At 37.3% G+C, this 27,206-nt stretch overlaps 1 protein-coding gene across 1 annotated transcript in view; it reads left to right on the forward strand.

Annotated features, from left to right (window-relative positions):
• The first annotated feature begins 5,531 nt into the window (after nucleotides 1–5,531).
• Nucleotides 5,532–27,206, forward strand: part of CCDC39 (coiled-coil domain containing 39) — a 62,906-nt gene continuing 41,231 nt past the window's right edge. The window contains exons 1-7 of the mRNA XM_008068638.2: nucleotides 5,532–5,751; nucleotides 10,901–11,020; nucleotides 14,078–14,224; nucleotides 16,172–16,330; nucleotides 17,395–17,487; nucleotides 17,584–17,712; nucleotides 22,422–22,613. Coding sequence (XP_008066829.1) covers nucleotides 5,662–5,751; nucleotides 10,901–11,020; nucleotides 14,078–14,224; nucleotides 16,172–16,330; nucleotides 17,395–17,487; nucleotides 17,584–17,712; nucleotides 22,422–22,613 — 930 coding nt within the window. The 5' untranslated portion in view covers nucleotides 5,532–5,661. The remainder of the gene's footprint in view (nucleotides 5,752–10,900; nucleotides 11,021–14,077; nucleotides 14,225–16,171; nucleotides 16,331–17,394; nucleotides 17,488–17,583; nucleotides 17,713–22,421; nucleotides 22,614–27,206) is intronic.

Raw genomic sequence — 27,206 nt, forward strand, 5'->3', positions numbered from 1 at the left:
AGCACTGCGGAAGCCTGTAACTCAGGGGCTGCACGCTTCAGAAGGTGGGTGCACCACAGGAGCTGGGACTACAACTGCTGTGCCTGCAGCAGCAGACTGTCAGGGGAGCTCAGTAGAACCAGAAAGAAAAAACAAAAACAAAAAAATCCTGTTTTTCTCTTGCAATGTCTCTTTTGTACCTCTGTTGATAATGCTTGATGTTATGCCAACTGTCAAAGGAGAACTCTTGAAAGAAACTCATACTGTTTTCATAGACTAGGCAAAGTGGTTGAATTTAGAGCGGAGATATAATAAATTGTTAACTGGTACAATATGACACTATGGTGCTTTTCCATTTATCTGGAAATTTAAAAAAAGAAATGAATTTATGATAAAAAAAATATAACTGAAAGAGTAGCTGCCTCTGGGGATTTGGGGAAGTAAGAGCAGAGACTGAAAGAGACAAGGGGAAACTTGTTGTGATAGTAGCAATGTTCAATATCTTAGAGTAGTTTAGGTGCATGCATTTGTCAAAACTCAATTTATGTATTTCTTTGTATGTCATTTTCACTAAAGAAAAATGTAAGCAAAAGTAAACATATTCATGGCTAGGTATTTAGGTTAAAATTTATATTGATTCTTGCAATTTATTTTGAAATGCCTCAAGAAATAATGTGAATTGGCAAATGACTAGAGAGATAAACACATATTTACATAAGAACAGACAAATGTTAATGGTAGTTTCTATGTCCAGCTAGATCTAGGGGACATTGGTGCTCATGGTAAAATTATTTCAGCTTTTCTTTATGTTGGAATCTTTCCAAAATTAGATATCAGAGAGAAAGGATTACCTCAACTGCTGAGGAAAGGATGAATCTTAGGAGAACAAGAGTGGAAGTGGGAGGCAATTTTGGTAGAGGAGAGAGAGAGAGAAGGAAAGCCTGCACTGTGGGGGGTGACAGTGGACATGGGGATAAGCAGGATTGGTATAGCATTCAGGGGTGGAAGTGAGATATAGTAGTGATGCATTGGAGACGGTAAATGAGAAAGAGGAAAATTAGCAATGACAGCTGGAATTTGATTTCATACCGCTGGAGAGATGGTTGTGCCTTTGCAGTGATACAGAAGACTGAGAGACAAGTAGGTTTGAAATGTGAGCAGGATGAAATCAAGAATTCTCTCTTAGATTTATGTATCAGGTTTGAGATACTATGCAACATCTCAATGGAACTGTCAGTTAAGTAGTTAGGATATGTTGGAGGGCAGAAGAGAGATCTAGACTAGAGAAATATTAATGGAAGTCATTAAGAAAATACCAGCTGTTATAGACTGAATTGTGTCCCTCCCCTGCCCAGATTCATGTTATGAAGCCTTAACCCCCAAGGGGACTGTATTTGGAGATAGGACCTTTAAGCAGAAAATTAAAGTTAAATGAGGTCATAATCCAATAGGACCGGTGTCCTTACAAGAAGAGAAAAAGACACCAGAAATACGAGGAGGGCCCCTCCCCCCAAACAGAATTTATTTATAAAAAATATGTATTTATTCTTACATATTTTAACTTCAGTCACCTTCAAAGGACTCTTCATTTGATGTAATACACCTAATGAAATGCTTTTTACACTGTTTGAAATAGTTTTTTAACTTAGTTTTGATGCCATTTAGTGATTGTGGTATTTTTTGTTTCACCTCTTCCACATTTGCAAGACATTTTCCTTTGAGAAGTTTTTTCATCCAGGGAAACAAACAAACAAAAAAAGTCGCTGGGGGAGAGTGAGTGAATAGGGAGGGTGGGCATGGTGCTCATGCTATTTTTGGTCAAAAGTTTCTGAACACTCCACGAAGTGTAGACAGGTGCGCTCATAAATCACCCATCATGAGATGGGCAAACGGCACTGAAAGAATAAAAAAAAAAAAAAAAAATCACCGAAACTGAATACAGTCTCTCACAACAATGCTAGCTGCTAGCTGGTACACTGATGCTGGATGAGTTCCTAGAACTAGCAGGGGAAGCTTATACTATAAGGGACCCTCCCTCCAAAAATAAATTCTGATTTTCTTGAGTACACAGAGAAAAGGCCAGGTGAGGACACAGTGAAAAGGCAGCCATCTACAAACCAAGGTCAGAGGCTAGAAACTACCTCCTGGCACCTTAATCTTGGATTTTCAGCCTCCCGAAGAGTGAGAAAATAAGTTTCTGTAGTTTAAGCCACCCAGTTGGTGGTATTTGTTATGGCAACCCTTACAAACTAATACATGTACCATGCCATTTAAAGCCATGAAAATGGATATCATCACCTAGGAAGCAAGTGTAAGAAGAGAAGAAGGATCAGCTTTGCGTCGAGGAATACCACTACTAAGTGGTCAAACAGGAGAAGATGAAGCAGAAAAGGAGACTGCTGAGGTTAATGGGAAACTGACAGAGACAGTCATAAAAGTCAAGAGAAGAAAATATTTTAATAGGGAAGAAACATCTGAGTTGAATGCTGTTGATAGATTGGGTAAGTTGATGAGGAAAAGCATGCTGATGGCAACAATGGCAATGTCAGAGGTGTGTGTGGCAACATTCACTAAAAGCAAAGCTATACAGAAAGCACCCAAAACAGATTGCGAGGAAAACAGTACTTATACACAAACAATCATACAAAAAGAATGCTATCTATAACATATAAAGCACTGCTGTAATTTAATAAGAAAACTGAACAGTGAAAATGAGCAAAGGATATGATAAAGAAATTCTTTTTTTTTTTTTTTTTGAGTTGGAGTCTCACTCTGTCACCCAGACTGGAGTGCAGTGGTCACTCCCAGCCACCGCAGCCTCGACCTGCTGGGCTCCAGTGATCCTTCCGCCTCAGCCTTCCAAGTAGCTGGAACTACAGGTGCGCACTACCATGCCCGGCTAATTTTTGAGTATTGTAGAGAGGAGGTTTCGCCAAGTTGCCCAGGCGGGCCTCAAACCCACGCACTCAGGCAATCCACTCATCTCAGCCTTCCAAAGCGTGGGATTACGGGCTGAGCTACCAAGCCCGGCATAAAGAAATTTTTAGAAGAAATGCGATACTCAGTCTCACTCATATTAGGGAAATGTCAATTAACAACAGTGAGATATTTTTTTCTCTTTAGATTGTAAAATATGGAATGCTTCATAATATCCAGAGTATGCAAGGATACTGTCATATTATTGGTGACTATGTAAAGCCTTTTTGAAGGATAATCTAGTGATATCCATAAAAATAAGACTTCTACATCTGTCTTCCATTAATATTACTTCTAAGACTATGAACAGTTTACACTTACATAAGGTGTGCAAGATTATGTCTTATGTCACCAAATCTGACATCACTGATTAAAAGATGCATCCCAATTCCAGAGATATTAAAATGTGAAAATAAGTATATTTAGAATTGATGAAATACAGTATTAAAATAATATTCATTACAGCTTTGCCCAAAATTGACAGATAATACTTGATTTTAAATTTCCAGAAAAAGATCACTGTAGATCTAAATGTACTGATATGGAAACATGGCACTACCATTAAGTGAAAGCAATAAATTTGCAGAAGAATATTTATAGTATAATTCTATTTCTAGGACAATATTAATATATGTCTATGTTTGTAGTTTCATTTTAAAATACTGGCAGGGTAAACACCAAATAGTGGTAATCTCTTGGGTGCAGCATTGGCATGGAGGTAAAATATATCTTTTCCTTTTATTATATACATAAGAATATTTTTTAAACAAAGATCACATGATTTTTTGTAAAATATAAAATGTCTTTTTATTTTAGCCTGAACAATCTTATTTTAGTAAAGTTAAGTACTTGGGAATATGATAGTACAAGTTTAACACCTTCTTTAGCATTTGGAATTAAATTGAGAATTTCAGTTCCAAGGCTTGTAAATCTGTGGGGTTTGTTTCCAAACCTAGATCTGAATGAATTCAAATAGATTTGAACTTTTTAACTTATCAGTTTTGAAGTCATTTAGTTTGTGGTGTTTTTTGTTTCACCTCTTCCATATTTGCAAGACATTTTCCTTTGAGAAGTTTTTTCATCCAGGGATTTATAAGATTTATAAGAGTGAGATTTAGGTGGTATTTGATACTGTGGTGATGAGGTGGAGAAGCAGGGATACCATTTTGAGGCAGAATTGTAGAATTTGAAGAAATCATGGGAATTTCACCTGCAATTAAATATTGTATAATTGCCATCCTTTAAATTCAGGAAATAGAAGCACTGAGATACAGGACATGGAACTCTTTGTGGAGCTTCAGCCGCTAGACTTCTTATGCCCATGGGTACCAATGATCACGGATGTCATGCATTTGGCAGCTACAGCTGACACTGAGAGCAGTAGATCAACCTGTTGGTACAGGAAAAGGTAGCTGCCTCAGGACTCACATTAGAGAACCGGGATGAGAAATTAGTTAGGTAATGTTCAAGATACCTGAAAATTAAAGGTTTGGCCGGTGCTGTGGCTGTAATCTCAGCACGTTGAGAGTCCGAGGCGGGAGAATTGCCTGAGCCTAGCAGTTCAAGACCAGCCTAGACAACATAGCACCTCATCTCTGCAAAAAAAAAAAAAAAAAAAAAAAAAAAGTTAGCTGGGCTGCTGGGGAGGCTGAGGCGAAAGGATCGCCAGGGCATAGAAGTTGGAGGCTGCAGTGAGTGAGCCATGATCAAGGCTTTGCACTCCAGCCTGGGACTTGGAGAGGGAGGGGGAGGGTAAAGAATGAATGAAGAGAGGAGGGAGAAAAGGAAGGTTTCGATTAAGATTAGTTTAGCCAATTGTCTTGTCCTTTCCAATTCTGAGATGCTATGCAACAGAGACCATAAATCAAATGCCTGCCCGTGCCAAGCAGGTGATTCAAATTAGTGAATCGGTGAAGTGTCTGTTGAGCTAAAGGGAGCGCCTATCCAGTCGAATATCCCTTTGATAATGTGGGTTCCATCCTACCCTTTTTCAAGAAGAGAAAATACAGGTTTTTATGCAAAATTCCTTATCTTTAAATTACAGCAGATGAAAATGCAAAGAGAAACACTAGTGCAGGAGTCGCGCTGGAGGAACCTCCAAACTCCGCGCTGTGAAGTTGACCGCCTCGGCGCGGTGGGCGGCCGGCTACGATGTCTGCAGTGGGGCGGGTGAGCGCGGCGGGGAAGGCCGGAAAATCAGCCGTGAGCCGGCAAGGATTGTAGAGAGGAAATTCTGTTTCAAAGTATCAGTCGGCTTTCACCTATAGCAGTATTTGAAATTTACACCACGCAGCAACACTTAAAAACTCAGCTCTCTCGTCCCCCACGCCACAGAATTACACCCTCCGGGAGCGCTGCCAGCGGGCGCGATCCGGAGCTGCCCTTTGATGGGAAGTTGTGCCACCGCCTGGCAACCCCCGAGGGCTTCGGGTGGGGTAAATAAATGGCTTCGCTTCTCTAAGCGGCCGAGAAGAAAAAGTTTCCTCCGCGCCAGTGAGGGAGAGTTCTCGGCCGGAAGTTTCGCTTTCGGGCCTGAGCGCTTCCTGTTTGGTAACTAAGGACGCGGAACGGTTGCTAGGGCTCCGGTCGCTGGGACCGCGGAGCGCTGCCGGTGCCTGGGGCTGACTGCAGCGCTGCTCCTCCGCGGCGCGACAAGGCGGATCCTCGCTCTGCACCCTGTCTGGGGTTCCCCATCCGTTTGCGGCCATGAGTAGCGAATTCCTGGCGGAGCTGCGTTGGGAGGATGGGTTCGCCATCCCGGTGGCGAACGAGGAGAACAAGATACTGGAAGGTCAGGTGAGGATCAGGTGAAGAAGGCGGGGGAGGGCGGGGAGAGATTGTGTGGGGGGCGGGGGGAGGGTTTGCTGGGGGCGCTTTCTGGTCGGCAGTACATTTATTTCTCTCCATGTCTTTCCTAATCCCGTCCTTTCTCTAACACGCCTCCGCACCATCTCCTTCCTCTCTTACCCTGCCTGCCCTTTTTGGCCATTGTTAAGCACTTTAAAATTGCATCGAAACAATCATTGACATTCAGGATTATAAAGCGCAAACCGTGACTCCTTTCCTCTCGTCCCCTCATTTCCAGCCTCCAGGGCAAGAGAGGAAAGGCTGGTTCCCACGCGCGTTGCTCCCTTTCTGGTAAACGAAGCGCTCCTGGGGGCAGGGACTTCTGAGTTGTGGGTAGCAATGGTTATTTGCTCGGGTTTATAAACAGAGCATGTTCTGGTTGATATTTCTTTGTGAGTTTCTGTCCCTGATGTTTAAAGCTGAAAGTGACTTGGGGTGTTTTCAAGGGAAACATTCCAGTAAAAATGTGAAATGTGCAGTTTATAGTTTTTCAAAAGGAGGATTAAGTTGTCACAGATGGAATATAAAATATTTTATGTTGTAAAGACGAATTTATACCCGCTACAGTTAAGAGCAGTTGTTAACAGAAATTGCAACCGGCTCAGCAAACTTTAAAAAACTTTTATCAGTCAGTCTAAAGTTCCATCACATGGTGACATGTTGTGTAGAAGAGGGTCCAAGAATAACTGATGATGCTTACACAACTTTACAGACTAGAACCGAAAATTTTCTCATTTCTGAACGTTGAAAATGAAAATTCCTTGACTCTACCTTTTGAAAAAAATTGGAAACACTTTTCCAAATATTTTAATCTATTTACTCATGTCTAATTTTGAAGGCTGCATTCCCCCCCCCCCCAAAGGGGCAACATTAGGAAATATAAGAGAGCTAGCACTGATTATTGAGAAATTAATATTAAATATCCGGCCCTGGGTTCAGATGTTGCTTACCAGCCCTGGTGCTGTTTCAAATCTTCTGCAAAATGAAGATAAGCAGAATAATTACCTCACAGGGTTGTTACAAGTCTCCAAAGACATAATGTAGAGTAAATTCCATTCAAATGTTAGTTTTTATTGTTGCCATAATATGCATCTCACAGGATTTTATATACATATTATTTATATTAATTATCTTAAAAAATTACAGAGCAGTAAAAAGAAGAAAAATGAACTCCACAGTTGCCTTACCCAAATAGACCCTGACATTAAAAAGCAATTATTGTAAATTTAAGATATTCAAACAGAATAGAAGGATATAAAATAAAAAATGTAAGATATTCCCTCCCCAAAGTACCCACTGTTGACTGTAGAAGTGAATATCATAGCATATTAAGCAAACATATCAGACATCTTGTTATACATCTATACAGAAAGAACAGACAGAAAGAGTATTATAAAAATAGGATCTTATTATATATGCTGTTTTTTAACACAAAATATTAATTTGAGAGAAAAAAATAAAGGAATTGTTGAATTTCAGATAAATATTACTTGATCACAAGAGGTTCTGATTGTGAAAAATTAAGTTCATTGCCTTAGGTGGGCACAGTTTGTGGCTTCCCAAAAGATCACTGATCACCACAACAGAAATAATGATAATGAAAATATTTGAAATAGTGCAAGAAGTCCCAAAATGTGACACAGAGACAGAAAGTGAGCACATGATGCCGAATAGACTTGCTGGATACAAGGTTGCCACAAACCTTCAGTTTGTAAAAACAAAACAAAACAAAAAACCCTACAGGAAAACCACACACACACAAAAAATCTGAGAAGCTTAGTACAATGAGGTGTGCATATAATTATTCCTTTATCTTTGATGAAATAGTTTGCATCTCCCTAAGAAGGGTGTTTGAGAGGTAGACACTCTGAATCTTTAAATCATTGAAAATGACTTTATCCTCACATTTTATGGTGGTTTGGCTGGGTAAAAGATTCTAGATTCAAAATAAGTTTTCCTTAGAATTTGGAATTCATCTATTATTTTCCAGCAATGTTGTTGGTGAATAATCTGATATTAGTCTAATTTCCATTTTTTTTTTTGGTAGATTACCTTAAAAAAAAATCTCCGGAAGCATTTAGGATTTTGTTTCATCTTTCTGTTGGATGTTTTATTTTGGCAACTGTATTGATGAGTTCTTTGCTTGTTACTTTTTTGTAGTACTATGATCTTGTTTTAGGGGGAAAATATCTTGTCCAATCTCTTATTGTGTCTGTGTGTAACATGAGTGTGTTTAGTTCTGTCTTTTATGTCTTGAATTATTAGTTTCCTCTCGGATCTTTTTTGTTTATTTTGGTATCCTGCACATTATGTAAATTTTCAATAAATGTCTGACGATCATTTTATGTCCCTTTATATTTGGGAAAGGAACTATAAAATATTGTTTGGCAGCCCTATGGGGTAGGGTTTGTCAACTTGTAAAGAGTTAATCATTATGCTTTCATGAAAAAATCAGGTTTGCTCTGGTGACATTATGCAATGATAAAAGGTATAATTGATGATGCAAATAAAAGTCATAAAGCTGTATGCACCAAACAACACAATAGCCAATCACATAAAAGCAAGAGCAATTATAAATGCAAGTATAACTTGGCAAAAATACAGTTATGGTGAGATGTTTCATTAATGAACTCCTCAGAATTAGACAACTGTAACTGACAAAAATAAGGATATAAAGGACATAAATGATACAATAAAAAATAACATAGCGTGTGTCCCTTGAATAGAGAATATACAACTTAAAAATATGTCCATAAACACTTATAAAAATGGATCATGTACTATACCAAAGCAGAAACCTTAATGTATTAAACGTGAATGATGAACCTTGAAAGCATTTATGCTAAGTGAATAAGCCAGACACATAAAGACAGATATCATATGGCTGCACTTATATGAGGTACTTAGAGTAGTCAAATTCATAGAGACAGACAGTAGAATGGTGGTTGACTAGGACTGAGAGGAGGGGGAAATGCATAGTTAGTGTTTTATGGGTATAGAATTTCATTTAGGGAAGATGAAAATGTTCTGAGGACGGATGGTTGTGATGGCTGCACACAGTGTACATGTACTTATTGCCACTGAATTGTACACGCAAAAATGGCAAAATTTGTGTTGCATCTATTACTACAATCTTAAAAATTTTATAATCCTTAAAATGCTATACAATAGAAATTTTATTGATAAAAATGTAATTCTTCAGTTGAATTAAAAATGATTCTCTATCTTAAGTACTTAGGCATATTTCTCAGAAATATTTTTGAGTGATCCTTATATCAAAGAGAAATTGAGAGGAAAAATAATTTTTTAGAAAACAATGCAAGGAGATGGTTTCACATCTGGATCCACGGGAAACAGCAAAAATCTTACTAAGTAAAGAAAACTTACAGCCTTAAATGCCTTTATTATTCAACCAGTGAGGCAAAAAGTAAAGAAACTAAGAACCCATCTTAATACATTTTTTAAAAGCAAAGTAAACAAGGAAAGGAGTTAAAAATAAAAATGGAAATTAATGACATAAAAAGCAAAAATATGTATTTAATATTAATTTGTAAGTTTAGTAAAATATAGGACATAACAACTGAGTGCATTAGTGTTTTCTTAAAGACAAATTTAATACAGACTATGCATATTATTATTTCAGTAGTTTGTTTTCTTTTAATAAAAATTCTAGACGGGGTGTGATGACTCATGCCTGTAATCCCAGTACTTGGGGAGGCCGACACGGGAGCGTTGCTTGAACCCAGGAGTTCAAGACCAGCCTGGGCAACATAGCAAGACCTCGTTTCTACAAAAAATAAACAAAATAAACTAAATTAGCCAGGAGTGGTGGCATGCCTGTAGTCCCAGCTACTTGGGAGACTGAGGTGGAAGGTTCACCTGAGCTCAGGAAGTTGACGCTCTGGTGAGCCATGATCGTGCCACTGCACTCCAGCCTGGGCGACAGAGTGAAACCCTGACTCAAAAAAACCATTCTAATATTTCATACTTAAGTGGATTGTGTTGTGTACCTCCGGGACTTATCTGTAACTTTGGGGACTGTAGTGCAGAACTATAAGGAAGCAAATTTTTATTTTGTTGAGCTTTTATGCAGCTTTCAGGGTGACATACTCTAATCATCCTGAGAATCTGTCTCATAATTTCCCAAAGGTTTATTTTGTCTGTTTGTTTAGCATTTACATGGTTTTGTTTCTACTCAGAGTTCTAATTCAAAAGTAAACAAACTACATTAAGAAATGGTTCTAAGCACATAAGAGTTAGTTGTTCTGTTGAGTTTAAATCTATGGGTTTTGCAAAGGAGTTCTGAGAGAAGAAATTATGCCTGGTGCCTAGCCACTATTCAGATTTATGGTTTCCTCACTGTTTTTGTTACATCTTGTTGGTTTGTTCTTGTTTGCTTAAGACATCTTATGATTTCATTACAGAATAGAATCTCATTTTTGCCCTATAAAAACATAGTATTGCTGTATGAAAAATACATTTTAGCAGTGAATCCTGCTACTGTTGCAAATCTAAGATTTCTGTTCTGTGCAATATGGTACTAATTTTCCCACAGTCATCTCTAAATTATAGCACTATTTTTTAATGTTTAAAAGATCAGTAGATATTAGAAGTTCATGCAGACATTTAAAGAAGCAAAGTGCTATGTACTGAATGTCTGTGTACTCTTAGAAATTTTATGGTAAAATCCTAATCCTCAATGTGATAGTATTTGGAGATGGGGCCTTTGAGAGGTAAATAGGTCATAGAGGTATAAGCCATATGAGTGGTATTAGTGCCCTTATGAGGAGAGACAAGAGAGAGGGGGATCTTTCTACCATGTGAGGATGTAGCAGGAAGGCATCTGTCTGCAAATCAGGAAGAGGGTCCTCACCAGGAAGCGCAGCAGCCACCACCTTGATTTTGGACTTCCTAGCCTTCAGAATAGTGAAGAATGCATTTGTTGTTTAAGCCACCCAGTCTATGGTATTTTTGTCATAACAACCCAAATTGAATAAGACACAAATAGAATGATGACTTAGTTTTCTTTTGATTTTAGGTCTTTCATATGGTAAAACTGAACAGGACTTTGGTTAATCATAGCATTTATTATTTACAGTTGTCAAAGCTGCAGGATGAAAGAGCAAGCTTGCAAGATCAGTTACATGACTATGAAGATCGAATAAATGCTATGACTTCTCACTTCAAAAATGTTAAGCAAGAGTTCTTATTTACACAGGTACAATAATATTGAAACTTATGTTGATTATGTCATGTGTAGCCATAGAACATTTCACAGTTCATTTTCATCTGTAATTGTATTGTGGAGCCATGATAGGGAACGTCAGCATAATAAACTATTGTGAACATAAACTTTAACCTGAAAGCATAGACAGCAACATGCTTTGAGGAACTAAGTACTCTTATCAATTTTAAACAAAAAATTAACTTCATATGAAAGGAGAAATTATCATTCAAATAATCTATATCAGACATTAGCTTATTTGAGAAGGGTACAATGATGGCAGTGATAAATGACTACTATAAGCACAAACAGAGCTAATATAATACATAATAAAGTTATGTTTCCTTTAAATTTTTCACTCCCCCTGGGGACAATCAGAGTAGAGACTAATAGTCTGCACACATGGTGTTTAAGCATAGTTCAATAATTGAAATTACTAGTAAGAATCCTGAGGTTAGGAGACTTTAAGGTAACTGGGGAAAGTGTAATGCATTTTAGAGATAGTAACACAAATAGAGTAACAATTAAAACGTAGAGTGATTAAGAAAGCTTCTGTTTTATGAATAATCTATTTAGTTTAGAAACTCACTCCTTGAAGCCCAGAAAACCAGGCAAATCTGCACTGGAAAGTTTTCTAACATTATTTGTTTTTACTTTGTTATAAAGATGTGAGGTACAAGTCAGGATCAGGCACATAAGTAATCTATGTGCAAGTAAAGTTCAGGCCTCTGAAGTTCCCCTGGTTTAGGACCATGTACCCTGTTTTTTTAAATGCATCTATTTTCGAGACAAAGTATGTAATTTTTGAAAATCAATAGCACCATGGCTTGCATGGTTTATAAAAGCAGTTTATAATCAATGTAGGTAAGTATTTCATGGTTTACAGTCTCATTAGAAAGTTATAAATGTAATAAACTTTGCAAACTAATATTCAGGATTCTTGAATCTTGATATGATTAATCGGTAAGCTATTTGGAACAACACTTTCCCTCCAGTTATTAAACTACTGTTTGGGGTTGGAAAGACAGCGGCTCTCTATAGTTGTATCTTATTACCATCTAATCTTGGATAAATAAGATAGGAGATACAAAAGACAATAAACTTCCTACAGTTCTGATAACTTTAGTACTGAAAAATTAATGCAGATAGATAACTTTGAAGCACTATAAGGTCGGTAGTCAACAAATACCTTTTTTTTATAATCAATATTTTTTATTATGATGTTGTGGGGTACAGTTAAGGGTTAGGTATACAAATACACTTCATTCAGGCACCCTATTGATAAGAGGTGCTTCCCCATCCCCAGACAGATATTTGCTACCGTTACTCCCATCTCCCCCCTCCCATAGTTTCCCACCACTGTCAGTCATTTTCTTATACTATTAGGTTGGATGTTCAATGTTCATTATATGAGTGAGAATATGTGACACTCGGACCTTTGTTTTTGTGAGAGGTCACTCAGTATTATAGACTCTAGTTCCATCCAGGTTGCTGCAGAATTCTTGATTTTGTTCTTTTTTATGGCTGTGTAGTATTCCATCGTGTATATGTACCACATTTTTTTAATCCAGTCCTCTTTTGATGGGCAGTATGGTTGCTTCCAGGTTCTTGCTATTGTGAACAATGCTGCGATAAACATATGTGTGCAGGTATCTTTTTTATAGAGTGATTTGAGTTCTTCCGGATATATTCCCAGTAGGGGGATTGTGGGGTCATATGGGAGATTGATATTTAAACCTTTTAGGAATCTCCACACTGCTTTCCACAGAGGTTGCACTAGTTTACACTCCCACCAACAATGTAGAAGTGTTCCCTTTTCTCCACACCCTCTCCAGCAGCTGTTATTTTTTGAGTTGTTGATAATTGCCATTTTGACTGGAGTTAGGTAGTATCTCAGTGTGGTTTTGATTTGCATCTCCCTGATGATTAGTGAGGTTGAACATTTCTTCATATGTCTGTTGGCTGCTCAGATGTCTTTCTTTGTGAAGTGTCTGTTCATGTCTTTTGCCCATTTTATAATGGGGTTTTTTTTTTTTTTCTCAGCAAGTTTGAGTTCCTTGTAGATCAAAGATGTTAAGCCTTTGTCTGACCTGGTGTTGGCAAATACTTTTTCCCAGTCTGTAGGCTGTCTCCCTGCTCTCTTGATGGTTTCTTTGGCTTTGCAGAAGCTTGTCAGTTTAATAAGGTCCCACTTGTCTATCCTCTCTCTTATGACCTGCGGGTTTTGGGTTTTGTTCAACAAATACCTTTTATTAAATAAAACTTAACACAAAGGCATGATTGTATGCTAATACATTCTAGGGAATATTGACAACCAACTACGTTTAAATAACTATTTAAAAATTACATCTGTTGGCTGGGCTTGGTGGCTCAGCCTGCAATCCCACAACTTTGGGAGGCTGAGGTGAGTGAATTGCCTGAGCCAACTGGTTTGAGACGAGCCCTGGCAACTTGGTGAGACCTCATCTCTACAATAAATCAGAAAATTAGCTGGGCATGGTAGCACATGCCTGTAGTTCTGGCTACTTGGAAGGCTGAGGTGGAAGGATTTTCACAAGAGCCCAGCAGGCTGATGCTGGGGTGGCCTGTGAGTGTGCCACTGCACTCCAGCCTGTGTGATGGAGTGAGAATCCAACTCAAAAAAACCAAAAAAACCCATCTGTTAAGTAGACTGTGTGGTCAATTCATATAAAATATCTCATTTCACAGCTTTTAAATCGATATTTTTTATTTGTAGATAAGTAATATTATAGCTCTTATGTCTAACCGTATAAACTTTTGTTTTCTTTAGTTTTCCTAGGGCAACACAATATCTAAAACTGCTGACAATATTTTTTCTAGCACAGTTCATTGACTTTCTTACTAGTGAGCAATACCAACGACATGGTAATTACAGTCTAATGTGATGAAGGTTTCAGAATGGTAGGCTTAATAGGGCTTAATCTCAGCATTTTGTGAGAACTTTGTGGTTTTTTGGTCTAATAGGTTGTCATAAATATTCTTAAATATTAAAAATTTAAAAGTCTTTCTGCCTTTTGTATTATTCCACAGTGTCTCTATAAGGCAAGGGAGCATGAGATTGAAAGTGAAGAACATTTTAAGGCCATTGCTCAAAGAGAATTGGGACGAATGAAAGATGAAATCCAACGACTGGAAAATGAGATGGCTTCAATCCTGGAAAAGAAAAGTGATAAAGAAGTATATGTTGAGATGTTGTTGCTTGAAATTCTGTGCTGCTGCTCCTTCTTCCCTCACCAAACGAGCATTGATTTTTTTTTTTTTTTTTTTTGGTCTGTATAGGAAAGGCTTTCGTTAGTTTCCTGGTATTTATTTGCATTGTTTTTGGACAATGAAAGTCACATGAAGCTGTAATTTAAATGAAACAATAATAGAATATTATATTTTCCCCCATTATTCATTCACCAACTACTTATTGAGACTTGCTATATGCAGAATACCTGTTATAAAATACTAGGCATGTTTTATGTGTAAGTGCTACATTTTTAACAGCCACATTTAAAACAATCACTTTAAGGCTTCAATTTCACTTAAAATTTTTACCTTCCTTACTAACTAACTTGCCACCTTTATGACTTTAATATTAAACTACTTTAACTTATTTCTCTCTTTTCTTTAATTTTTAGTTACTGAATTTGGGAGCTCTTTCCAAATTCTGATTCCTCTGTTTACGTATGTACATATAAATACATACATACATATATATATACATACACACACATATGCACATTATTATAATTTTATAATATAGTATTTACATATAATTTCATATTGATTTTTATTTGATTATATATTTTTGTTTTCTTTTATGAATCTAGACTTTTTAAATGACTAAACTTACAGAAATATTATCTCCTTGACTGTATTTACTTCAATTAGAAATGTTCCCCAGACTTCTATATTAGAAGACTTTTTAGGGACAGCAGTATGATTCGAAATGGTGTTGAAGGGAACTTGTCTTGGATTTGACTTAGCATAGCAGGCACATTATTATTATTATTATTATTATTATTATTATTTAGTTGGGGTCTCACTCTGTTGCCCAGGCCGGAGTGCAGTGGCACACTCATGACTACTCCAGCATCGACCTTCTGGGCTTTGGCGATCCTTCTGCCTCAGCCTTCCAAGTAGCCGGAACTACAGGTGCACACTACCACACTCTGCTAATTTTTTACTTATTGTAGAGACGAGGTCTCACCAAATTGCCCAGACTGGTCTCGAAACCCCAGGCTCAGGTGATCCTCTCACTCCGGCCTCCCAAAGTGCTGGGATTACAGGCTGAGCCACCGTGCTCGACCCAGCCAGCCTTTTTAAAGAACCTTCAACTCAGCTACTGCTCTTGACTTTGTATAATCATCCCTCCTCTATTTTACACCTAGAGAATTACAATACACATATAATAGTTACATAATTAGATATGGTTTGTTATAAACATCTGGAAGTTAGAGACAAGATATTTTTCCTTCTTTTCAGTATGTCCTATAGTATATAGAGAGTATTATGTGTTATTTTGGTTTATACAAGGGGGACCCTAAAAAAGGAACTTATTTATTAAAAGTATGTATTTATTCTTACATGTCACCTTCAAAGTACTCTCCATTTGACACAACAGATGCACCTATGGAGATCCTCTTTGTACTGCTCAAAATAGTTTTTGAACGTGTCAATTTTGATGCCTTTCAGCACTTCTGCTGGTTTTTTTGTTTGTTTGTTTCACTTCTTCCATATTAGAAAAATGTTTCCCTTCAAGGACTTTTTTCATCCATGGAAATAAATGAACAAAAAAGTCACTTTGGATGAATAGGGAGGGTGGGGCATGGAGGTCATACTGTTTATGGTCAAAAATTGCTGAACACTCAGCATGGTATGGACAGGTGCATTGTCATGGTGGAAGAACCAGTCACCTGTTTGCCAAAACTCAGGATATTTCTTCCACAAATTGTGATGCAACCTTCTCAAAACTTCCAGATAAAAACTTTGGTTGAACAATTGATCTGGAGAAACAAATTCTGAATGAACTACAAGGACCCTGCCTTCCAAAAGATAATTCCAGATTTTTGGGATTCCCCCTTGTGTATAGTAAATACTGTTTTGTATTTTTTTTTTCTCTCTTTCTTTGGAAATTAGAATGGCATATTTAAAGCGACTCAAAAATTGGATGGTTTGAAATGTCAAATGAACTGGGACCAGCAAGCATTGGAGGCCTGGTTGGAGGAATCAGCTCGTAAAGATAGTGATGCCCTTACTCTTCAGAAGTATGCACAAAAAGATGATAACAAAATTAGGGTGAGAAATTATAAATTGTAATGGTTAGGTGTTCTCTGAATCTGTAATATGTCAACCTATTTACCCAAAATTGTATTTATTATTTTCAAAGTAGCAATTCTTAAACTCTTTTTGAGTCAGGGACTTCTTTGAGAAAGTAATAAAGCCAAATATCCTCTCTGAAGAAAAATGACTATACTCAAATACCCGTAAAATTTTACTGACTGATTACAAATCTTCTGAAGCCTTTTGATCATTTAGGGATCTATGAGGTTAAAAATATCCCGATTTATAAAGATTCTCAAAAGCATTTTCAGAGAACATTTTGTACTAGAGTTATTTATATGTATTTTAGCTATTTCTAAAATATAGTTTGAATATTACATATAGTTTTTACTGATTTGAGACAATAGTGCTATTTTTTTTCCAAGTCGAGGTCTTACTCTGTAGCTCAGGCTGGAGTACAGTGGCACAGTCACAGCTCTTCGCAACTTAGACCTTCTGGGCTCAGGCAATCCTCCCGTCTCAGCCTCCCAAGTAGCTGGGACTACAGGCATGCACCACCTCACTCAACTAATTTTTTTATTTTTCATAGAGACGAGGTATCTCTATGTTGTTTAGACTGGTCTTGTACTCTCACCTTAGCCTCTCAAAGTGCCTGGCTGACAATAGTGCTGTTGAATGATATGTTATCATAACGGTCATTTACAGTCCTCTTATAATTACATCTGGTGATTTTAACAAACTGAGTATTATTGAGCATGTTGTTTTCTAGTAGAGTTAATACCAAATGCATTTTTAAAATAATTTCAAGTGGCAAATTATAATTTGAGCTTTTTCAAATTTACTTTAAAACTATTAAAAGTCATTTTAGAAGTAGTTGAGTTTTCATGCAGTTATATGCAAACACATTAGATTAGCTTTCTGGGATCTAAAGATAAGGAAAGTATACATTATTTTATTGTTATTTTAGGTATAAATAATTGTGTGTATATAATGTAATAATATTTAGTGTTAGATGCATTAACAGCTTTTAAATTAATAAATGATAATTGTTAATAATTTTGCATGTAACTACCTGATAGGCATTGACCCTGCAACTGGAAAGACTAACTTTGGAATATAATCAGAGAAGAAAGGTACTTGATAACGAATTTACCGAGACTCTAAGTGCACAGGTGAGTTTAATGAAAATTTTGATTTCTTTATTTTCAAGATGATGTTTGCAAAAGCACTTAAACTCACTGAAATGTTGTTTGCTCTCTATTTGACAGTTAGAGTTGGATAAAGCAGCCCAAGATTTTCGTAAGATCCATAACGAAAGACAAGAACTCATTCAACAGTGGGAGAACACAATAGAACAGATGCAGAAGAGGGATCGAGACATAGACAACTGTGCTTTGGTAAAGTCATTGTTTGGTCCTTGGAAGGTTCAGCTGTATTGTTCTCTTTTCTATTTAACTCATATTGTTTCAAATGTACATCACATTGTTATTTGAAAGTCACTTTTGTAGCAGCATTCGATAGTTTTGGTAAATGTTTTTGAAAGTTGACGCTAAGCTGGGCACGGTGGCTCAAGCCAGTAATTCCAGCACTTTGGGAGGCTGAGGCGAGTGGATTGCCAGAGTCCAGGGGTTCACAAACAGCCTGGGTGACTTGGTGAGACCTCATCTCTACAATAAAATAAAAAAATTAGCCAGGCGTGGTGCTCATCTGTAGTTCTGGCTACTTGGAAGGCTGAGGTGGAAGGATCGCCTAAGCCCAGCAGGTTGAGGCTGCAGTGACCAAGAGCATGCCACTGCATTTCAACCTGTTCACCAGAGAGATTCCAACTCAAAAAACTAAAAATAAAAAGGAAAGTTGACTCTATTTAGAAATGTGATTTTATGAAGATTATTTGCTTCTAGTGTTAAACTCTCCAAAGACTGGATCCTGCCCTCTCTGAATTACGGTGCAAGAGAAAGTCAAATAGATAATGTTACTGCAGTAAAACCGATGCTCTGACTTACACATGTTTGAAGTTACCATGTATACTATTTGGCAGTAAGTTATGGTAGGGACGTGAACCCCCATGGATAACCAAGAAACAAGGAGAGAGAGTCAGAAAAGAAACCTAGATCACAATAAAGTTTTACTTTTGAAGCTGGACACCACTAACGTAGAAACTTGCAAGGGGGGAATGGTGCACTGGTAACCCAGACTTAGGGTTATCTCTTGCTACTTTCAGAGGTAATTTAGGAGAATGTTTTTGGAAAATCACTAAGGTAGGAAATAATAGGGAGTAAAAGTGGGAGGAAGAGAGGAAGAACTGGGGAGAAGGAACTGAGAGGAAAGGAGGCAGATGAGAAGATGTGTTAATTCCATTCTGAATCTACTCCATGGAAAGGCCTTTGGTAAGCAACTGAGGCCATTGGGAGTTTGGAATTGTGATATCTGGATGTGGTTAACTTCTGGCTGTTGTATTTTAAATTTTTGTAAGTAATTAACATTTTATCAACAAAATGATTATGCCTCCCTGGAAGGGGTAAGGAAGAAGCAATCTTAGTATGACGTCCTCTTAATTCTTAATGCTGGTGTTAATACATATTTCTTAATCTTTTTTTTCTCTTTCTTTTGCGTTAATCTTAACTTCTTGCTTTCAAACATCAAGTTGTTCACCTGAAAGGAAGAAATGGAGGCAAAATTAATACAAGCCGAGAGTTTGTTTGGGAAAGTTTGAGGATTGCAACGTGGGAACATAAATTCAAGTTGCTCTGAATATACACTCTTATTAGCAGCAGTTACAAGTGGATTTTTTTTTTTTGAGCCAAGGTCTCTCTCTGTTGCCCAGGCTGGAGGGCAGTGGCACCATCACAGATCATCACAGCCTCGACCTCAGGCCATCTTTCCACCTCAGCCTCCCGAGTAGATGAAACTATAGTTGCACACAACCATGCCTGGCTAATTTTTTTATTTCTTATAGAGACAAGTTCTTGTTATGTTGTGTAGGCTGTTCTCCAACTCTTGGACTCAAGCACTCCAACTTCGGCCTCTCGAAATGCTAGGAATATAGGTGTGAGTCACCACGTCTGACCAAACAAGTGGATTTTTAAAGGGAAAGATGTGGCAATTTTCAAGTTGTTTACCAAAAATTAACATTAAAAAGGCATAAGATATTGGTTATTAAGCTATAGAGTGTGGGTTATAGTGTCCACTGTGGCATTATTAGGTTAATGTATAGTCACTTGTGGCAATAGCAAGCAGCGCCAAGAAATGAGTACACAGCTTAATGGGGGGGGGGAGTGAGATGTAATTTCTGTCTTACTTTAGTGCCTCCCTGGACTTGATAATTTAAAAGGACTCGTATTCTTCAGATACAAGTTCTTTTCTTTCTCAAAGTCATGACTGCTTCCTCTATGTAGGTCACATGTGCCGGATCTAAGATTGCAGATCCACAGTCACTGCTCTCGTACAACTCCCTGGCTAAATTGACTCAGTCTGCTGATTAGGCAGAAGAGAAACTAGTAGCTCCGTGGTCACAGTCCCAGTTGTTGCTTGTTACAGACTGGCATCTCTTCACTGTGCTGTCACAGACTAGTGAGGGAGCTAAGGTGGTTCCACAAGGCAGTGGGATGCTTCTACGTGTTGAACAGCTGCTCTCAAAATAAAACAAAACCCTGGGATGTATAGCATTTTGAACGTCATGGTGTATCTACTTTAATACCAACATGATTCAACCGAACACAGAGTTGAAAAGAGATGTGTAAATTGGTTACTGTGAGTCAGTGAAACTGGTTCACACCATAGAGCACTTAGACTGTGTAAGGAAGGTGAACTGTTTTTTCACCCTCTTAGGGTTTCTGGCTTGAACTGACAAAAGACAAATCAACAGGAAAAAGCAAACACATTTTATTTACATATATATGGGAGCCTTCACAAGAAAAATGAAGACTCAAAAAAATGAATGGGCTTAAGTGCTTATATATGAGGTTGAAAGAAGAGTGTTAGTTGTGGAAAAGTAACTAGAAAGATAGAGATTGGTTTAACAAGGTTTATTTGTATACATTCTTCTTGGTCTTGACTGCCTCTCTCTGGTGATGAGAATGCCTTTCTTCCTCCTGGCACAGAAGGGTATCTTTCACATAGTAGTCTTTTATCTCCTCCTTTCAGGAAAAAAAAAAAAAAAAAAGGAAGGTCAGAGTGTCCTTCTTGCATCTGCTATTTTTCAGATGTCTTTAACTCAAAATGCTCAATATACTAAAGTAGCTTATCTTGGGGTGGCATATTTTAATCCCCTACAACTGATACTGGACTCTTTTGTTCCTCTTCCTTCAAAACAATTTCTGTCTTTGCAGTGCCTTCTTGGCAGGAGTCTTGGCCATAAAATCCTGAAATTGTCTTCTTAAAAGAAACAATATTTAGAAAAGGAAAAATATCTTTTCATTTATTCAAGTGTAGAAAATTTGGAATATTACCTATAAGCATCACCTACATGAACGCTGACTTATGAATAGCACTGTTGAAGTAGGAATTAAATAATCTAAGTGGTAGAAAAACCAGTATAAGACAAGAAAATCTAGAATGATGATTTAAAATACTGAAACTTAGGATGTTTTGATATATCTGTTGAGTGAATGAAGACAATAAATATATAGAATGCTGCAATTATAGAAGTTAATTGTTGTTGTAGAGCACATATGGGAATACAGGATTAAACGAACTTAAAATTTCTTTATTTATTTATGTATTTTCTGAGTTAGGGTCTCACTCTGTCACCCAGGCTGGAGTGCAGTGGCATGATCATGGCTCACCACAGACTCGTCCTCCTGGACTCAAACAATCCTTCTACCTCAGCCTCCCAAGTAGCTGGGACAACAGGCACACCACCACTCCTGGCTACTTTTTAAAAAATTTGTTTTGTAGAGATGAGGTCTTGCTATGTTGCCCAGGCTAGTCTCGAACTCCTGGGCTCAAGCAATCCTCCTACCCCAGCCTCTCAAAGTACTGGGATTACAGGTGTGAGCCACTGCACCTGGCTAAAATTTCTTTTTAAAAATACGTTATATCTCAGATGTATATCTATTTAACCTGCTAATATGTATAATATTACTTGCAGCATTTCTAAAACATACTGATTTCAGAACACATAACCCCCTCCCTCAATATTCTGTGACTAGTTGTGTGGTGGACTCTGTCTTGGAATACTTGAAAGTAATATGTGTTAGGGCAATTTTGTTTTGAATTTCATCTAACCTATTGCCATCTAAATCACTTGTAAAGAACACATCTGATATTTTTATTCTCTGACTTTAAAATACTCTTTTTGTATACATATTGCTTAAAAAGTTGACCCCTTTGACAGGGCATTTGAATTTTTTTGCTGTTTAGCCCTAAACTCTGCCTTTCCAGCCTCATCCCTTTCAGCTGAACCTCCCCTTCTTAATATATTTACTCTCCATCCCTCCCTTCCCATCCTACAATTGAACTACATTAGAGTATTTCTGTATCCCCATTCATGTTTGTAAACCTGCTCAAATGACACCTCCTGGGTGTTGTCCTCTTATTCTTTTATTCGCCTATCCTGGGAAACCAGGAAAGGGTAATGTCTTCTAATGACTCTGCCATCCCTTTGTTTCCACAGTACTTTGTTTACTTTTCAGTTTAGGTACTTTGTGTATTCTATTGATCATTGTTTCTCTAAGATCAGTAAAAGGCCTGAGTGAAGACAGGTCTATTGAAATTAAGAACATTTTCTTAAAGATAAAAAAAAGGGCTATAAAATAGTTGGAAAATTTTATTGAAACTCAAGTGGAAAAATATTCAACAGTATTACATTTTGTGGATGTTACCCTTTATGTATAAAAGCTTTATTTTTCTCTTCTCTTCCGCAGAGTTCAAGATAGATGAAATAAAACATAGACACCTTTAACAATATGCGTTTTTAAATATTGATGTGTAGCATATTAATATTTTAGTTTTAGTAGTATGAAAGTCTCTCTTTTAAAATGTTCTCTTAAGAAGTTTTGATAAAAATAAATACTGAATAGAAAAATAGAAAAATAAAAGCTAAATTCTTTTTTATTTATGTCATATTACACACAAATTTAAGTAAACACATTTGTTTTAATCCTAGGAACTAGCAAGGGTAAAGCAGGAGACAAGAGAAAAAGAAAATTTGGTGAAGGAAAAGATCACTTTTTTGGAAAATGAGATTGGGAATAACACAGAGTATGAGAAAAGAATTTCTGCTGCTGATCGTAAACTTTTAAAATGTAGAACGGAATATCAGTACCATGAAACCAGCAGAAGTCAGCTGAAGGATGAGGTATGTCAGCTAAGACTGGTTTGTGTGAACATGACCAGTTACTATAAAAATAAGTATAACATCTTCCCATTGATTGAGGAACTTTCCTTTTAGTTCTTTTTATTACGTGTTTTTGTTTCATAAAAATTGTAAGATACTCTGATTGAACCCTTCAATAGTGAGGTACCAGCATTGGCACTCACATGACAGGTGGTATGAAGGACTCTCCTGAAGTGGTGCAGTGCCCAGCCTGCCCAGCATGATATTCTGTAAGGGACCTGAGATCAAATGCTGTCCAACGATCTAGGTGGGAGATTATCGACAAGGTAACAGGCCGGTGTTATTGGCACAGTGTGTTGTAATAGGCAGTTGGATATTGGCACAGTATTATAGTGAGTGATAGAAGTGCCTTCCCTAGCCAGGCTCGGTGGCTTAGCCTGTAATTCCCCGCCTTTGGGAGGCTGAGGTGAGTGGATTGCCTGAGCCTGCGGGTTCGAGACCCGCCTGGGCAACTTGGCGAGACCTCATCTCTACAATAAATAAAAAATTAGCTGGGTGTGTTAGTGCGCACCTGTAGTTCCGCTACTTGGAAGGCTGAGGTGGAAGGATTGCCGGAGCCCAGCAGGTTGAGGCTGCGGTGGCCGGGAGCGGCCACTGCATTCCAGTTTGGGTGACAGAGTGAGACTCCAACTCAAAAAAAAAAAGAAGTGCCTTCCCCTGTACGGCATGGGTATGTGTGGTTGTAACTCTCACATTCTAGGTGGATATACTTGCTTAAGTTTGGTTTCTCGCTTTGCTAAGGGATAATATTTCAGCCTGGAAGCAGGATAATATGTTGATAAAATATCTTGAAACAGATAAGAGAGAACAAAATTTCTCCTGCTTTGTTCTTTTCTTCTTTCCTTCCTTTTACAGGCATACATGCCCACCACTCTATTCTATAGGGAGAGTAAGTGATCTCCTTAGTTAGCAATTAAGGGATCTTTATAAAATTTCTGCTTTGATACCATAGTATCTGAAGTGACTATGTTTAGGTGGAAAGTTAGAATATTATTATATATCATATGTTGTGATATTATATGTTATAAAATTTAGAATATATTATTAGAAAACTATTACTAATATAGAGAATGTAATGTTAGAATGTAATACATTAAAAATTAAAATATTATTAATACATTAAAAAATAACACCTTATAGAATAAAATGCTCTTATTCCACAAGGTTTTACACTTTTCAGTCTCAGAGAAGGATTCCTTTTTCGTCCAAAGAAAATAATACACAAAATTCTAAAAAAAAAAAAAAAAAAACAAGAGAATTTCTTGTCTACAATACTTGTCGCTGCTGGTAGCTCTTTCTTAAAATTTTCAAAGTTTAAGCCAATTGCAGAAAAGGATGAAAGGACTGGTTGATTGATTCCTGCATTCATTTATAATTTATTTATTGAGACATCATTCTTCTATCATAATTCACTCTTTTAAAGTGTGCAGACAAGTGGTTTTTAGCATAGTTAGAGTTGGGCAGCTATCACCACTAATTTTAGAATGTTTTTGTCACCCAGAAAAGAAGCCCCATTTCCATTTGTAGGCACTCTCCATCCCTCCTTCTCCTACCCCTGATGACTACTATCTACTTTCTGTCTCGATGGGTTTTCTGAATCTGGACATTTGATACAAATGAAGTCATCTTATATGTAACTCTTTGTGTTTGGCTTCTTTAGCATGATGTTTTCAAGGTTCGTGCATGTTATAGAATGTATCAGTACTTTATTCCTTTTTATGTAGAATAATACTCCATTGTGTGGATATACCACATTGTTTATCCATTTCTCAACTGATGGACATTTGGGTTGTTTTTACTTTCTTGTACTCTGTTGATTAATATTGCCATGAACACTCATTTACAAGTTTTTGTGTGGAAGGGAATTATTAATTTTTTTTTTCTGAGTCGGAGTCTCACTCCGTCACCCAGGTTGGAGGGCAGTGGCATGCTCATGACCACCGCAATCTCGACCTGCTGGGCTCTGGAGATCCTTCTGTCTCCGCCTTCCAAATAGCTGTAACTACAGGCACATGCTACCATGCCCGGCTAATTTTTAAATTTATTGTAGAGATGAGATCACACCATGCTGCCCAGGCTGGTCTCGAACCTGTGGGCTCAGCAGTCCTCTTGCCTTGGCCTCCCAAAATTCTGACTTTATAGACTTGAACCACCATGCCAGTTAAGGAATTATTAATTTTCTAAATACTTTTGTACAGTAAATATTAGAGCATCAGTCTTATATTTCAATAGTTACCCTACTTCTCTTTAATAATTTGCGAAGGTTATTTTTTAAAAAATATGTGTTTCATTTTTCTAACTTTATTGAAGTATGAATGATAGATAAAAACTGTATATATTTAAAGTGTAAAACGTGATGTTTATACATATATGTATGTGTGTGTTTATGTAATACACACATATATAACATTTTCTTTATCCATTAATCTTTTGACAGACACTTAGATTGTTTCCCTATTTTGGCTATTATCAATAATGCTGCAATCTTGTCATCTTTTGAATTTTATAATAGCCATCTGGTCAAGTGTGAGGTGAAATCTCATTGAGTTTTTTTTTTTTGAGTTGGAGTCTCACTCTGTCGCCCAGACTGGAGTGCAGTGGCCGCTCCCGGCCACCGCAGCCTCGACCTGCTGGGCTCCGGCGATCCTTCCACCTCAGCCTTCCAGGGAGCTGGAACTACAGGCGCGTGCTACCACGCCCGACTGATTTTTTGATTTATTGTAGAGATGAGGTCTCACTGCCCAGGCGGGTCTCGAAGCCGTGGGCTCAGGCAATCTACTCACCTCAGCCTCCCAAAGGCGCGGGATTACAGGCTGAGCCACTGAGCCCGAGTTTTGATTTGTATTTCTGTAATGATTAATGATTTTAAACATCTTTTTATATATTTGTTGGCCATTTGTGTGTGCTCTTTGGAATAACGTCTATTCAGGTTCTTTGCCCATTTTTAAACTGGGTTATGTTATTGAGTTGTGTAAGTTTCTTGTATAGTTTATCAATTAGCCCCTTATCAGATATATGGTTTGCAAATATTTCCTCCCATTCTGTAGGTTGCCTTTTCATTTTGTGGATTGTTCACTTTCTTACAGAAACTTTTTGGTTTGATAGTCCCACTTGTTTATTTTTGCTTTTGTGGCCTGCGGTTCTGGGGTCAAATTTTAAAAATCATTATAGAGACCATTGTCAAGGAGGTTTTTGCCTACAGTTTTTTTTTCTAGGAGTTTTACAGTGCCAAGACTCACATTTAAGTCTCACAGCCATTCTGAACTGGTTTTTGTGTATAGTGTAAAATAAAAGTCCAATTTTATTTTATTTCCTGCATGTGGCTATCCAGTTTTCCAAATGCTATATACTGAAGAGACTCTCCTTTCCCTGTTGTATATAGTTGGAGTCTTTGTTGAAATTAGTTGATCATATATGCATGGATTTAATTCTGAGATCTCTGTTCTATTCCAGTGGTCTTTTTGTTTTTTGTTTTTTATTTTGCCAGTACAGCTGGCCTTCGTTATCCATGGGTTCTGCATCTGTGGATTCAACCAACAGTGGATCAAAAATATTTGGGAAAAAAATTTTAAAAGGATAACACAATAAAAAAATACAAATTAAAAATACAATATAACAACTATTTATATAGCATTTACATTGTATTAAATATTATAAGTTATATAGAGATAATTAAAAGTATACAGGAGGATGTGCATAGGTTATATGAGGAACTTATGCATCTGTAGATTTTGGTGTCTGTGAGGGATCCTGGAATCAATCCTCTGTGGATACTGAGGGATGACTGTATTACATTGTTTTGATTACTATAGCTTTGAAATGTAGTTTTAAATCAGGAAATATGATGCTTCCAGTTTTATTCTTCTTGCTCGAAATTGCCTAGCTATCAGGGGTCTTTTATAGTTCCATATGAATTTTAGGATTATTTTTCTATTTCTGTGAAGAATGACATTAAAACTTTGATATAGATTATGTTGAATCTGTTGATTTAACTAACAAACAGAGAGAGGCTCTCTCCAAATATTGCATTTAGTCAGAAATGAGCAGGGATTTTGTAAATCTAGGCTATGCAGGCTATGACAGATCATAGGTATAGCCAGGGAGGTAACACATGGCAAGGGTTTTTAAAGCTAAACAAGGGTGATGTCAGTCCATGACTGATCAGGCAGTTGCCTGGCAGATGTTTTCATAAAAGTATTTTTTGTGCAAAGTTGCAATGGCCTACGTGCAAGGTCATGGCTCTGGCAGATTCTCTTGAAATAGTTCTTATTATCAAGCAAATATGTGTGAGATCCTTCATGGCCTTCCTTTCATGGCCTTCCCCAGCTCCATTTTGTCAGGGTTTGACACACATGATTGCTTTTTGAATTTGACAACTTTCACAAATGTGTAGATCACACTCAGTAGTATGAATATTTTAAGAGTGGTAATTCTTTCAATCCATGAACACAGGATATCTTCATTTATTTGTGTCCTCTATAGTTTCTTTCATGAAAGTTTTGTAGTTTTCACTGTATAGATCCTTTATTTCCTTTGTTAAACTTATTCTTAAGT

The sequence above is a fragment of the Carlito syrichta genome, unplaced genomic scaffold (assembly GCF_000164805.1).
Source record: "Carlito syrichta isolate Samal-C Ts95f unplaced genomic scaffold, Tarsius_syrichta-2.0.1 Scaffold311386, whole genome shotgun sequence".
NCBI lineage: Eukaryota > Metazoa > Chordata > Mammalia > Primates > Tarsiidae > Carlito > Carlito syrichta.